The sequence below is a fragment of the Gavialis gangeticus genome, unplaced genomic scaffold (genome assembly GCF_001723915.1).
Source record: "Gavialis gangeticus isolate Ggan-Ray unplaced genomic scaffold, GavGan_comp1, whole genome shotgun sequence".
NCBI lineage: Eukaryota > Metazoa > Chordata > Crocodylia > Gavialidae > Gavialis > Gavialis gangeticus.
This window is the reverse complement of record NW_017729034.1, coordinates 63,694,938-63,708,474: the sequence shown is the minus strand read 5'-3', so window position 1 is coordinate 63,708,474 and position 13,537 is coordinate 63,694,938. Positions and strand designations below refer to the sequence as shown.

Sequence of the window (13,537 nt, the reverse complement as noted above, 5' to 3'; positions counted from 1 at the left end):
TACATGCACAACTTGTCCTACTGTCCTATAATATGCAAGTACCATGGCACACTGATCAGAAAATTATTCTTTTTATAATTTAAGTAAAGTTTTTCCAGGCCCAGCTCAAATATGAGCCCATGATCTGTGCACACAATATAACAAATATGAAATTGATAAAATAATGAAAAGAGAGGTGTGGTTCAGATTACTTCAAATTTCAGTTAATCTCCCTTTAGGAGTTTGAGAGTAATGGAAAATGTAGCCCTTGAGTTCATGGCTACTCGCCATTTTCCTCCCAGTTGTTGTGGTAATTAATTGCCCAGTTACGATTCCAGTGTAGATAGGTATAGTGACAGTAGTTATCATTTAAACAATGCTCCCTAGCAGAGACTAAGGGCCTTGCTAGACCTTATGCTGTAAGCCGCACACATGCTAAATTGGCATTGATTGGCTTAGTGGAGCAGTCATACTTTAAGGTGAAAAGCTGTCTTTCACCTGCATAGCTGTGACTTACCAAGAGGCTTGGTGAGCAGGGGCAGGACTAGAAGACTATGTAAAATGTTTCTTAACGCAAATGAAGTCAGTACTGTTAGCCACAACGTTTTCAAGTTGTGTATGTTTCTTTTTTAGTCTGTTGCGAAAAAGGAGGAAGCAGAATTGAGGTAGTCAGAGAAGGAAAAAGTTTGTTCTGGGTGGTAATGATCTGGCACTCTGAATGTATTGGTGTGTCTGAATTCTTTCCTTGATTGTAATCTAAGCAGCCAATGCCAATAAACACACTAGCTCCCACTGGACAGAGCAAGTGCTGCCACCCCAACTCGCTGCTTGAGCAATGAAGGCCCAATCTTTTTCTCTCCTACACGCTCCCTGAGTAAGACTCCAGCCCCCTTTTCCTGTCTGATCTCCTGCACTACTTTCTGCTCACAGCTCTGTCTTCCCTGCCCAATATGCTACTGTACTGCCTGTCCCCTCACTGATCTGCTGCACACTACACAGAGGCTGCCAGTACTACTTGTGGCATACACGGCATAGGTTGGCCACCCTGGCCTAGATAAACAAGGTATTGTGAGATCCACACGTTTAATAAAATGCAGCATATGGTGATTTCTGCATTGTACAGTCCTTGTCATATTTCAGTTCATGAAAAGAAATAAAAAATACATCATTCAGAGGAGCCTCCAGAACTAGGTATACCTGTTACAATCAGTGTATATTGGATATATGGGGGAAATGAAAGAGGGAAGGTTGTACACTATTGCCTTGCTGTAGGACTAGGTGATGTTTTAAATCTCTTTTAGTCACTTTCTTAAATTCCTTTGCAGTGGGACTTTTTTGCCTGACAGCAGTATCTTCACAGTGATGCACTATGAATTGTTACAAGGCTATCATTTTATCAGGACCTTATGCAATATGAATTCCCAGCTGGCTTGAATAGAAACAGATAATAGAATCCATAAATGCTGTATGCTCAGAATTTATTTTTATAGCTAGAAGTTTTGCCCTCTCATCCAAATATGAATCCACACTCTGAATGAAATTGCTAAAGAACAGCAAGAAGTAAAAATATACCCATACAGAATATAAGATCTGGATGTATACGAGTCAATCTCCTTGGCAAGGCCAAAAAACCCTGAAAAGTCATGATGATGCTATTTTATATTTCGGAGACAGTTTTGACATGTGCATTCTTTGCATTGGCCTTTGTGAACTGCTTTGCAATCAATACTAACAGTGGTACTTACATTTCTGTTTTCTCAAGATGGCATTCTCTAGTATACTTGCCTACACATGTGAATGTACACACAGCTACTTTTCTTTAAGCAAATGGATATATTCTTTTCACAAATCATCTTCCAAGTAGTTCATTGAGGAAAAAAAAATACATTAAATCTTCTCCTTCTCAGGGCAGAATTTTCCCTGATTAAAACAGACCAGCCAGTGTTGGGATGTTACATATTGCTCTTCAAATTAGTTCTCGTCTTACCTCTTTCTGCAAGTATATCTTAGTGTGCCCTAAGCACCCAACATACATTTCATCCCAACTCATTGCGATCTGTATCTGCCAGATCTTGTCTGAAGCCCATTCTCAATGTTACAGCCTGCCTCAAGGAGAGATGGGAATAGCCAGATAGCCCTGCAATACAGGAAATTAGAATGACCTCTTTATTTCTGGCCCCCAGAACCTATGTGCACAGGTGGAAAACCCAGTTACTTGATACAGTGTCTTAGGTGGCATCTACTGCAACGGACTTAGTTTTTTTTAAGCTCAGTTGTTTAAAATTTGGACTTTAATAGTTATGAGTATCATGACTAAGAACATCCTGGATTCTCTGTGGAATTTATACGGTCTCGTGGAATCTATACATTCCATTGGTGTCATCTGAACAGTTAACATCATAACCATACCTTAAGCTCCAGGGATAGGGACAGAAATCACTTCAAGTTGAAGCGATTCCCAGCTGTGCACAGTCTGGGTGGGCAGGGATGATCAAACCCTCTTTTAAAGATCAAATAAAGCTGTCAAAACTATTAACCTTGATGCCAAAATTGCATGGAATCTCACTGACAGGAACTTCCACTCTTGCTCTTTTTTAATTTTCTTTTTCCCCATGACCCTGGGATTGTCTTCACTCTTGTTCCTCAGGTAAAGTGGCTGTCAAGTTAGCATATTTACAGAAGATACTATTGACATCCCCATATGTGTGACCCAAACTACAAACATTTATTCATTGCCTTATGTGGATCCCTATGGTAATGAACAAAAGTTTGTAGCCTGAATCAACAAACTTGGTAGCATCCATACTCATTTTGCAAATATAATCAACTACCTTGAGTTAATCTGCAATTACTTAATTTGTGGTACAAAAGTTGATGAAGATGAACTCCGTAATTGGAATTTTGAGTGTGTTCCCAATCTGAGCATGGCAGAAACTGGATTCAGGAGAGATCCCAGCATAGCTACAGCTTGAGCATCTTGCAACCAGTGTGAGAAAAGAGAAGGAAAAGGGGATACCACAGTGCATGCAGCAGGAGTAAAATCACAAGCATTTGAGGTAGCGGAGAGTATTAAGGTATGGTAGGAAGATAGGACACTTGGCAAGGTTCTGAAGGACTGTAGGGGCCTTTTCACACATTCACTTGCAACAGGTACAAACAACTAGAATGCAGTTAAACATCAGTACCTCTTACGATATAACCCACACCTGAAAGGAAATGTCTGGAGGGCATTTAACACATGCTGAACTGCTTGAACACGGGTGTTATTATATTTTACCCTTCCCAGGTGCTAAATACTCTTAAGACGGCAGGGGAAATATCATGACCAAGGTAATGCAATTAAAATGGCACTGTGTAGTGGAGGGTTGCATCCTTGTCTGCTTGAGGACAGAACTCCCTATGAGAGCCTCATTGTTAGCTACCCACTAACCAGCTTCCAGTGGGAGGATCTCGGCTACATGCTGACTTTATAGAAATGGGAGACTCCTCGCTAGCTTGCTTCTGCAGCCGCATGGCTGTGGGCAAGCCAACTCGGGGACATCCGAACCCCAAGCTTCTGGGCTTGGGTCTGCACGTGGAATGCCTGCCAAAGGATTTGGAAGCATCTGAAGCCTCAGGTTGGGGTGGAGGATGTTTGCTGGTAGTAGGGCCACCTTTGGTTCTTGAATGACTCATGGATTTGGAATTGATTTGACTGATTTGACTCGGAACATGAAAAAATATCCTTAAAAGAAAACAACAACTCTTAAGATGGGAGTGTCCATGCGATAGGGCAGAAAATGATGAGTTAGGTGGGCTCTGAGCATCTCAGAGTAACACCTTTTTAAGTGAAGAGTCTCTCTGGCTGGTATTAGGGAGCTCATATTGCAGTAACATCAGTCTGGTTCATGGGGCCAATACGAGAAGTTTGCAGTCCTCCAGCAGCCCAAGATGCACTGCTCCCAGCTCCCCCACATGGATGATCTACTGTCCCAGACTGACAGAGAACCAGAGAGCTGGGCATCCACAGGAGAGCTCATGAATTGGGGAGAGCTGGTGCCAGGTGGAGTCGAGTTGCTGGCATCTGCAGGGGAGCTGGGAGAGCCACAGGAGAGCTGGGGAGCTACAGACAGACTTGGCAGCTCCTAGCCACAACCCTGCTCACTAGCTGTCTAGCAGCAAGTCAGAGCTAGACACACCAGTGAGGATATTGACCCTTAACATGCAACTGCTCACAACAGGTTCTAACTCCAAAACCGTATAACATTTCCTAGAGTTAGCGTATGCAAACTATAACATCTGACAACATCCCATGTGTCTGCTTGCATTTTAGTTGCACTTAGGAAATGTTAAATTGAAGGTCTGACACCACTCTAGGTCAAACCCCTCTGCAGAGGTTATAATAATCTCAGCCTTGACACATTTATGTGAAAAGAGCTAAATTTACAGATCTTTTACAAGACATTTGGTATCATTTACTAACCATTTTCTCCAGGGATCTAGAATACTAATTCAGCCTATTCAGTGGTGAGGCTGCCGTATGTTGCATGAGACAAAACCAGATGCTGTTTCTCCTCCAAGTATCAAAGTATGTGCCATTTTTGTAGCAGGATGTGAGAAAGCACAATTCTTACCTCCGAGGAAGGGTTCGTACAAAACAAAAACAAATGGCATATCTGCCTTGTGTGCCTGGAGTAAGGCAGACAGCAATTTCCACGAGGGTGAGGAAACACGCACACAAAACTAAAAATGTTGTTCAATTAAAATACAAATAAAAGGACTTGAGGATTTGTTCCAGTATAGGGATTGTGTGCTCACTCCCTCTCACTTTTTAATGTTCATACATTTCAGAAACATTTAAGTGGGTATTGGCACCATATTATTTTGCAGGAATATACTTCTAAATTGAATGAAAGATCAGCAGCTACTTCATCATTTTTAAAATTACTGTTTTTAAAGAAGCCTGACACTGGAAAGAGTGCTGAGTGCTGCTTACTTTTACATTTACCTGTTTTGGTCGGCATATGAAAGAACTGCTTGTGCCCTGTCATCAGCCACTTAACATCTACTCTATAGATAGTTTCAACAACATTTTCTAGGTTGACCACTGACATTGGATTCTCCAGTTGAACACTTAAGAAGGATTTTACATTCAGTGTTCTCAACTTTCTAAAAATTAGTTCCCTCCAAAGCATCTTAGGCTGGGCATGCCATGGGATATATCAACCTCACTGAACAAGAAAGGGAGAGGGTGAGGAGCTGATGTGAATTCAATCAGTCTTGCCTTGCTTTATCTGCAAGAGCTGTCAGGGCTAGGCCAACATAGTTGAGTGAGGCTGAAGGGGGAACATGTATTTCTTACTGTCAACCTGAAGGAAGGTCTGGCTGGGACAAGTAGCTAATCAAATACTGCTAGGTGACAGAACCTTTCCGGGGGGAGCTCGAACTGATTTGGCAATACCTAGCCCTTTTTCCACCCAAGGTGTCATGTTTACTGCACTACCTGCGAACTACATATGGTGGGACTACTTTAGCTGACAGTCCCCTCTAGATGACTGACCAACATCCCACTTGTCTTGGCTTGCTCCCAACTGAAGTCTACACACAAGCTGTAAAGCAGACAGTCAGAAGCACACAGAAGTTTAGTCAACTGAAAGTCTGATCCCACAGGTCTTCATCTACATAATGAAAAATCCTTGACAGAGGGCCTTTTTTTTAAGCCAATAGAGTTAAATTTAAATAAATGCAAGTGTAAAAAGTATTTCAACAAGAGAAAGTAGCACCACGCAGATGCAAAGTAACAGAAGCCCCAGAGAGCCTATAAATAACCCTTATTAAAAACAGCCAAGAAATGATGCAGAACTAGCAAATACCAAATTCCTTATCTATTCTCAGGCTCCCATATAGTACGGCCAACAAAGATAACATGGAATCAATTCAGTGAAGTCTATCTGAACAGTTGTGACAAGAATAAAATGAAAAAACAGCAGAACATTTCATTTTCCATAAAGGCAACCAAATTTCTTTTTGCTACTTAGCCTGAGTTATGGCATGCATTATACAGGGAACAACACCGTTTATTTCTCGTTAATGTTATCTTTTTTCATAGCAATCATTGCACAGCTTTGCTTGCACAAGCATTTTACTCCTTATGAACACACAGTGCGACCATATCTTTTGGTGATAGCAACAGCAGCATAGTGGATTTTCTCAAAGCCTAAAGCCATCAGAAACAACAGTAAAGATTCTTGTTTTTTAATAAAAATGCAATGGTCCAAGTTTCAGAATCATCTTCCTATTTGGTACTTAAAATCAGTCTGAATGGAATGTAATCAGAAGGGCAAATATAAACTCAGGCCTATTGGTTGATTTGTGGGTGCTGCCAAATGGTTTACTAAATGTTTCCTCACTTGCATCTGCAAATAACTTGGAGCACAGAATAACAGATGCAATTATTTGCAGGGCAATAGTCCACTGAAAACTTGGTGGTCAGGATGATGCCCTTTGGGGGGGGAGGGCGGGGGGGAAATCAGGCCCCGCTTACCTCTACCTTTGCTCTTTATCAAGATCAGCTCAGTAGTGTAACCAGGATGGGGCAACCTGGGTAGCCACCTAGGATGCTGACTTGGGGAGACTGGGGGAACAACTGAAAAATATCAGCTGCCACCACAGCCACACAATCACGCTAGTGGCACAGCACAAACCAGAAGTCATCACTGCCCTTGTGCATCCCTCTGCCGTGGGCACCTGGTTGCCTTTGTTCAGCTCCTGATGATGTGGAATTTTAGAATGTGACAGGAAACATGCTTTTGGTATTTTTAGTTCATATTATGCTGCAGAATTGAAATAATTCCTAAAATTACAGTAAAGGAAACTTTATAGTACAAGAAAGAGGGAGCCATCAGCCTCATGGCTTAAGTCTTACCTTTCAGAGTTGCTTTCTTGAGTACCTTCATTGCATAAAGCTGCCCAGCATCAGATCCTTTGATCTTCCTCACCAGAAATACCTACAGGAAGCAGACATCTTATGCAACTAAGAACTATGCTTTGAGCTAAGCATTTGCTACATTTGACAGAGTAATGGATACAGAGACTTTAGGCATTCTAATGAAAAATAATAGCTGAAAATGTTTTGTTTCTATTTCACCCACAAGTGGCTAAATTAGCCCTGGAGAGCTTCATTTTATAACCTATTACTCTTCCATAACAAAAATATGTTCAGTATTATCAAGTGTTCTTACAGGGTGAATAATACCAAACAATATTTGCAAACATGTCATTGACCTGAGAACAACTTTACATGAAAACAAAGGATTTACCATTTATTCCCTAAGGTGCTCACCTATTTAAAAGAGAATAGTCATTTGAATCAGAGAGAAGAAACAATACCATGTAGTTTAGGCTGTCAGTCATGAATAATGAGTAATGAACAGTCTAACATGTAGTTGTCTGAGACACAGCTGAAATGAACAGTTCACTTAACAGCCCATAGGTACTCATTGCAAAATTACATCTTATTACAGTGGCTACAAAACACTACAGATCAAAGTCTGTTCATACAGTCTGCGTGAACAGAAAAAGACTAAAATTGGACAGATCAGTTGATTACTAGCATATGGGCAGTTTGCCTTACCACATATCTGAGACAGGTTCATATTACTGCACCTTCTGCCACTGCAAATTTACAAAGAAAGCAAAACATTTTTAAAGTTAAAATAGTGAACGCTTTCTGTTTTGCTATGTGCAGCAATTCTTCCTACCATCATCCAGTGTCAAAGCTAAATCTCAGGCAGGATGAGAATGAAAATCAATGTGAGCCTCACAATACATCATGATGCTTTGTTTCATCAAATGAGGTGGGAAACGTAAGATGAGCAGGATTTTTCAGTGAATTTCCAGTACCTACAGATTCTGGGGTCAAAAAAACTTCAGAGAAGAGTTTTTCTTTTTTATTTCAGACTGGGCAGAAATAGGAAGCAAAGCAGAATTCAAAAAAGCAACAAGGGTAGCATTCAAAGTATTAACTGACAATAAGCCTCAACTGGGTTACAAAGTTTTGTGGCAGTCATTTTAGCCTGTATTGGTTCAGGCATCCTGCAACTTTATCAACTCTTCCCACCCACAGCACACTCTTTCACTTGTTCACTGAGAAACGCATTATTTAAACCATCTCTTGAAACTATGTACACATTTTTGGTGATTTTTTAAAACCATGAGTGGATCCCAATTGGTTTTCTGTGCATGAGATATATGCTGCTTATTACTTAGGCTATGCTAGTAAGCAGGGATAAGACAAATATGTTTTTTCATAGATTGTTAGGGGTGGAAGGGACCTTGTAGATCATCGGGCCCAGACCCCCTGCACTAGGCAGGAAAAGACAACTGGGGTCAATTGACCCCAGAGAGGTGACTGTCCAGTCTCCTTTTGAAGATTTCCAGGGTAGGTGACTGCAACACTGCTGAAGGGAGTTTATTCCACAGTAGGACACCCTGACTGTGAAGGAATTTCCCCTGGATTTGAGCCTGAAGCGGCCTTCCAGGAGTTTGTATCCATTGCTCCTGGTCTTCCCCAGGGGTGCCCTGGTGAACAGCTGTTCACTGAGTTCTTGATGTACTCCCCTGACGTAGAGGTAAGCTGCTACCAAATCCCCTCTCATCCTTCTCTTCTCTAGGCTGAAGAGGCCCAAGTCCTTCAGCCTCTCCTCGTATGGCTTGTCTTGCAAGTCCCTGATCATACGGGTGGCTCTTCTCTGGACACTCTCAAGTTTTTCACATCCTTGTTGAAGTGCGGCGCCCAGAACTGGACACAGTACTCCAGCTGCGGTCTCACGAGTGCTGAGTACAGCAGGAGCATCACATCTTTAGTTTTGCATGAGATGCAACGCTTAATGCATGCCAGCATGTTGTTTTCCCTGCTGGCCACAGCATCTCACTGCCGGCTCATGTTCACGTGATAGTTGATCACTACCCCAAAGTCCCTTTCTGCTGTGATGCAAGTCAATTATGATACTGCTTCTGTTTCCTAATCTAATAAAGGTAGAAAGTAGGGCACAGTGAAACCTTGGACACTAACTCGTTCAGAAAGGCATAAGCTATTGTAGGTGACAGCCTACTTTATGACATGCCATGAAATCTGATGAAGTAGGCTGTTGCCTAAAAAAGCTTCTGCCTTTTGTCTTCTGCCTGGACTTCAGTCTAACACAGCCAACTACCTCTTACTAACCTGATAAGCGTAAGAGTACTTGCTGGGAGTAATAACTGCATTTGAAAAAGTGCAAAATCTGGCTTCTATAGGCACAGATACAACTTTAAAATGTATTTTCCATTAACATTCTTGCTAAGATGAGTTCAGTTGTTCAAAATTGTGTTTGCTTCCTAAAAAGAGGAAGACGAGCAGGGGCAGTGTCAGCCCTTTCCAGTGTTTGGGCTGAGGTAGGCTAGACAGAAAATTGAGGGTGCTACACTATACAACTTCTGGTCAAATATACTTATTCATTTTTTTTTAACAATACCCACTTAAGGCACCACACCTCTGTGGGCAGGAGCAGGGTGGGCTCAGCTGTGTGGGGTGGGTGGTGGTTGCCTGGGGGGCAGACATGGGACTTAGATAGGCGCGTCGCTGGGAGGGGGAGCTGGGGAGGGGGACTAAGGCAAATTTTGGGGTGGCTACAGCCCCCCCAGCCACCCCCAATGAGACAAAAAGTCATAGGCAAGTGATTTAAAAAGCCAGCTATTCACAGAAATCTTTTGTGCTTTTTCACCCAGCTCTTCATAGCAGTAGCACCTGTATTATTCAGACAGAAAGGCAAAAGTCACAAAACAGGTTTGACTTACACTAGATTTTGGCATCAATATTCACCTGCTATAACTGTCATGACATCTTTAACACCCAATAAAACAGACAGCATCATAGTTTAACTTTTCTTAAGATGGAGTACACTCTCAAGAGCACAGCACAGTATACTTGCAAGGATATGAAACTCTAATTGTAGAAATACTGATGAGAAAAAATAGCTCACTGTGCACCACATGATCTTGTAAAGCCTGTAATACCCCTATGGCTGCAATAAGCAAAATTATCAACTTAAGTTATTAGTCACTTGTCAGCTCTTTGGTCACATGGGGTATTGAAGTTGGTCTGCCTTACCCTCCAGAAGAGATGAGTCAAGGAACATTGTGTGCTGTTTTAGAGGACATCAAAATAATTATCAAACCAAAAGGGAAAAAGAGCAAATGAAAATGTATTGTGTTGCAAAATGATGTTGTCTTCTTACTATTCTTAAAAGGCACAGTCAAGTGCAGAAGGACTTGTGAAAATTCCTTCAGGTGAAGCAATGTAGGTAGCTAAAGTTAGATACTGAAAGAAATGGCCTGATTCTCAGAAGTGCTGAATACCCACACTGACTTCAGAGGAAGTATCTTGTATCTTTTAAGAGGAGAGTTGGACTACAGGGAATAGTCATGAAGGGTAATGGCTTGACAGCCTGGAGACTACTGGCCTATGAAGTTAAACAGATATTCATAGAACCATAGAAAATTGGGGTTGGAAGGAACCTCAGGAGGTCATCTAGTCCAATCCCCTGCTCAAGGCAGGACCATCCCCCAACTAGATCATCCCAGACAAGGCTTTGTCCACCCGTGTCTTAAAAGCTTCCAAGGATGGAGATTCCACAGCTTCTCTGGGTGGTCTGTTCCAGTGCTTTACCACCCTTCTGATGGAAAACTGGACAGAATGAACCCTATGTCCAGAAACCAGATTTTCTTTGGGTAAATACATCAATGGGGGAAAGCACATTAGCAATGGCAGACACTAGGTATATCATCTATGAAATGCTAACACAGAAACAGTCTACTGACACAATTATTAATAAAAACAGAACAGTTTTTTTCTAAGATGGCATGTGAGCTGCTTCTCAGATATTTTTTACATATATGAGAAGCTTACACTCACTTTGCTAGGAATTACAAATGGAACAAAAGATCAGTTCATTAGGAACAAAGGAAATGAGAACTGGCAGTTCTAACTGCTGATCTTGAAAGAAAGCAAAAATCACTGAAAAAAAAACCTACATCATGCAGCTGCAGCCAATACTAATCTGGGCTGCTGGTTTCTTCATGTTTCTTTAGTGCAAGTAATCACAACAGAAAACTCAGAGGTCTTCTGGGTCAAAAGTCTGGAGGTGAATGATAAGGTTTCCAAATTCCCTCATTCCAGGGCAGATGCAGCAGCCACAATGGTAGCTATCAGTTTGGAACATTTATGAAATATTTTGGGATGTAGTTTCTTTCAGGAATAAAATTGTAGAACCTGGTTCACCACTGTATTAACTCTGTTGTATGACCCAACAGATTTGGGGGGGCCACTTTCTGGGTAAGGCAGACCAATCCAGCATTTAAACCTTGGAAATATTTTTTAGAATCAAACCAGCAAAAATAAGAAATGTAAAGTAACTAGGATTTCTGCATGTGGTGTAAATAAGACACACAAGCCAACGGTTGATGGTCACACCTACACAAGTTTGGAAATCTCATTCAGTTAGACTACAGAAATCTGGTTGGTTTACCCAGAGAACTTCACATAAAGCTTTGAATTTCTCTTCCTTTTTCCCCTTACCTCATATCCCCATTTAACACTACCTAGCTAGCAAAGAAAAATCATCTTGTGGTTAAAGCACCAAAGAAAATAATTTAGGTGAAAGCTTACTCTTTGTATTTTGTTTAAATCATGTATGCATGGCATCCATACAGAAGTCAAAGCGTATGCACAAACATGGTTCTGATGGACATTAAAAAGGGAAGTGATAATTCAAAAGCATCTTAGTTTTATTAATTAGTTAGTTAACAGTCTTTAGTGATATCATACTTTTCATCTCAGGTGACACTGTAAATTGTAACCTTACTTTAGATATGGGGAAATCATAACAAATGGAAGGAAAGCAATTTGCTCAGTGTCACTCTGAGCACTGACAGACATGACGGTTTGTCACATGATCAGCTACTGAACGTGCTTTACAGCCATGTAATGATAGAAGTGCATGGCTGCAGAATGCTTTAAAAATCCCCTATCACATGACAATATGAAATCTCATTGCATGAGGGTTCAGGTGAAGGCACTCCAAAGTGGAGTACCTTCATTAATTTCTGTTAGCGTGTGCTGGGATCAGGGCTGGGCTGAAGCAGCCCAGCTCTGCTCCTGGTGCTATCTTCAAGTTGGGAGTGGTGGGTAAAGGAGGGGAGTGAGTATGGCTGGGGAAACCCCAGACTGAACTCGCTCCCCTGCCTTACCCCACTCCCTCCATCCCGAGAGATCACAGGAGCTTGGAGAGTGGGGTGGGGCTAGTGGACAGACTAGCAGTTGCATGGGAAGCCTGGCTTGACCAGGGACAGCGGCAGCAGGATACAGTTTCTCCGTCCCCATGCCTGCTTTGAGCCTGGCAGGGAACACCCAGGGAGACAGGGTAAGGAGTGGAATCTGCCCCCACTGCCTGCTATTTCTGCTCATCTCAGGCTTTTGGCATAGCCCCCCTAGAGAAGGTCAGGAGTCTGGAGGTTACCCACACCCCCACATCAGTGGCAAGTGGGGAGAGAAGGAATGGGAGGGAAGGGCAGGTGTCACTAAGTATGTTGGGGTAGGGAGGGGAAGGATTCTTATGTGCTTTGGGACTTTAAGTCCCTGGCTGTAGCTCCCACAGCAAGGTCTGAAAGGGGTTGGGACCATGCTACTGCATCTCCTCTGGATCAGCCCCAACACTCATGTTGAGTGTATGACCAGGCCCAGGTCCATATTACCCAACTCATCTCATTTATGGATTTCAGGAAAAAGCAAAGAGTGTTTTTTTTTAAAAGGAAAGGGTTCACTCTGTTCTCCTGTCTTTGCAGCTTAATTTATTTCGATTGGATGGCACTAATGCATTTCAAATCAGAGTTAGGGCCATGATGATATATTTTGCCAATGCTTGAGTGGTCTGTAAGATGGTCACCCTGCACTGCCTTCTGCCTACCTTTGGACTCACTTGGTTAACTATCTTTTGCTGTTTCAAATGACAACATACAGTACACTTACCTTTCCATAAGAACCTTGTCCCAATACTTTCAGCAACTCAAACTGTGACGGATCCGCTTTTTCAAAACCTTCCTTTACATGATGACTGATGTCTATTTCTTTCACTATCCCTTCTTCCTGTAAAAGAAAGGACAAATAAAACATTAAAGCTGTTATGACAAGTGAAAAGAAACACAATGCTTATTTAAGATCTATCACATTAAGCTACCAATTGTCAGAAACTTCAGATAGTAAGAAGGATGCCTTTTCTAATACAAATTGTGTTAGGATTTCCATTATCATCAATGGAGTGAGAAAGGCAGTTGCTGTTGGGTCAAATGCTATCTGTTTGTGGGCCACATGTGGCCTGTGGGCTGCTAGCTGGACAGCCCTGTTTTGAAGTACAAGCTTCTACACTTAATGATAGGTGAATGCTTTCTCTAAGTAAATTAGCAGCAGCACAAAACAAAATGTGTTTATGAAATAACTGCCTGCCTGGATTTATTGAAATCTTACAAAGACTCTCATGTGCCAAGG

At 41.9% G+C, this 13,537-nt stretch overlaps 1 protein-coding gene across 1 annotated transcript in view; it reads right to left on the bottom strand.

The window, feature by feature from the left end:
- Positions 1-13,537, bottom strand: part of RPS6KA2 (ribosomal protein S6 kinase A2) — a 361,817-nt gene that overhangs the window by 249,725 nt on the left and 98,555 nt on the right. Inside the window, exons 2-3 of the mRNA XM_019527256.1 lie at positions 13,022-13,138; positions 6,884-6,965 (exon numbers count right to left, since the gene is read on the bottom strand). Coding sequence (XP_019382801.1) covers positions 6,884-6,965; positions 13,022-13,138 — 199 coding nt within the window. The remainder of the gene's footprint in view (positions 1-6,883; positions 6,966-13,021; positions 13,139-13,537) is intronic.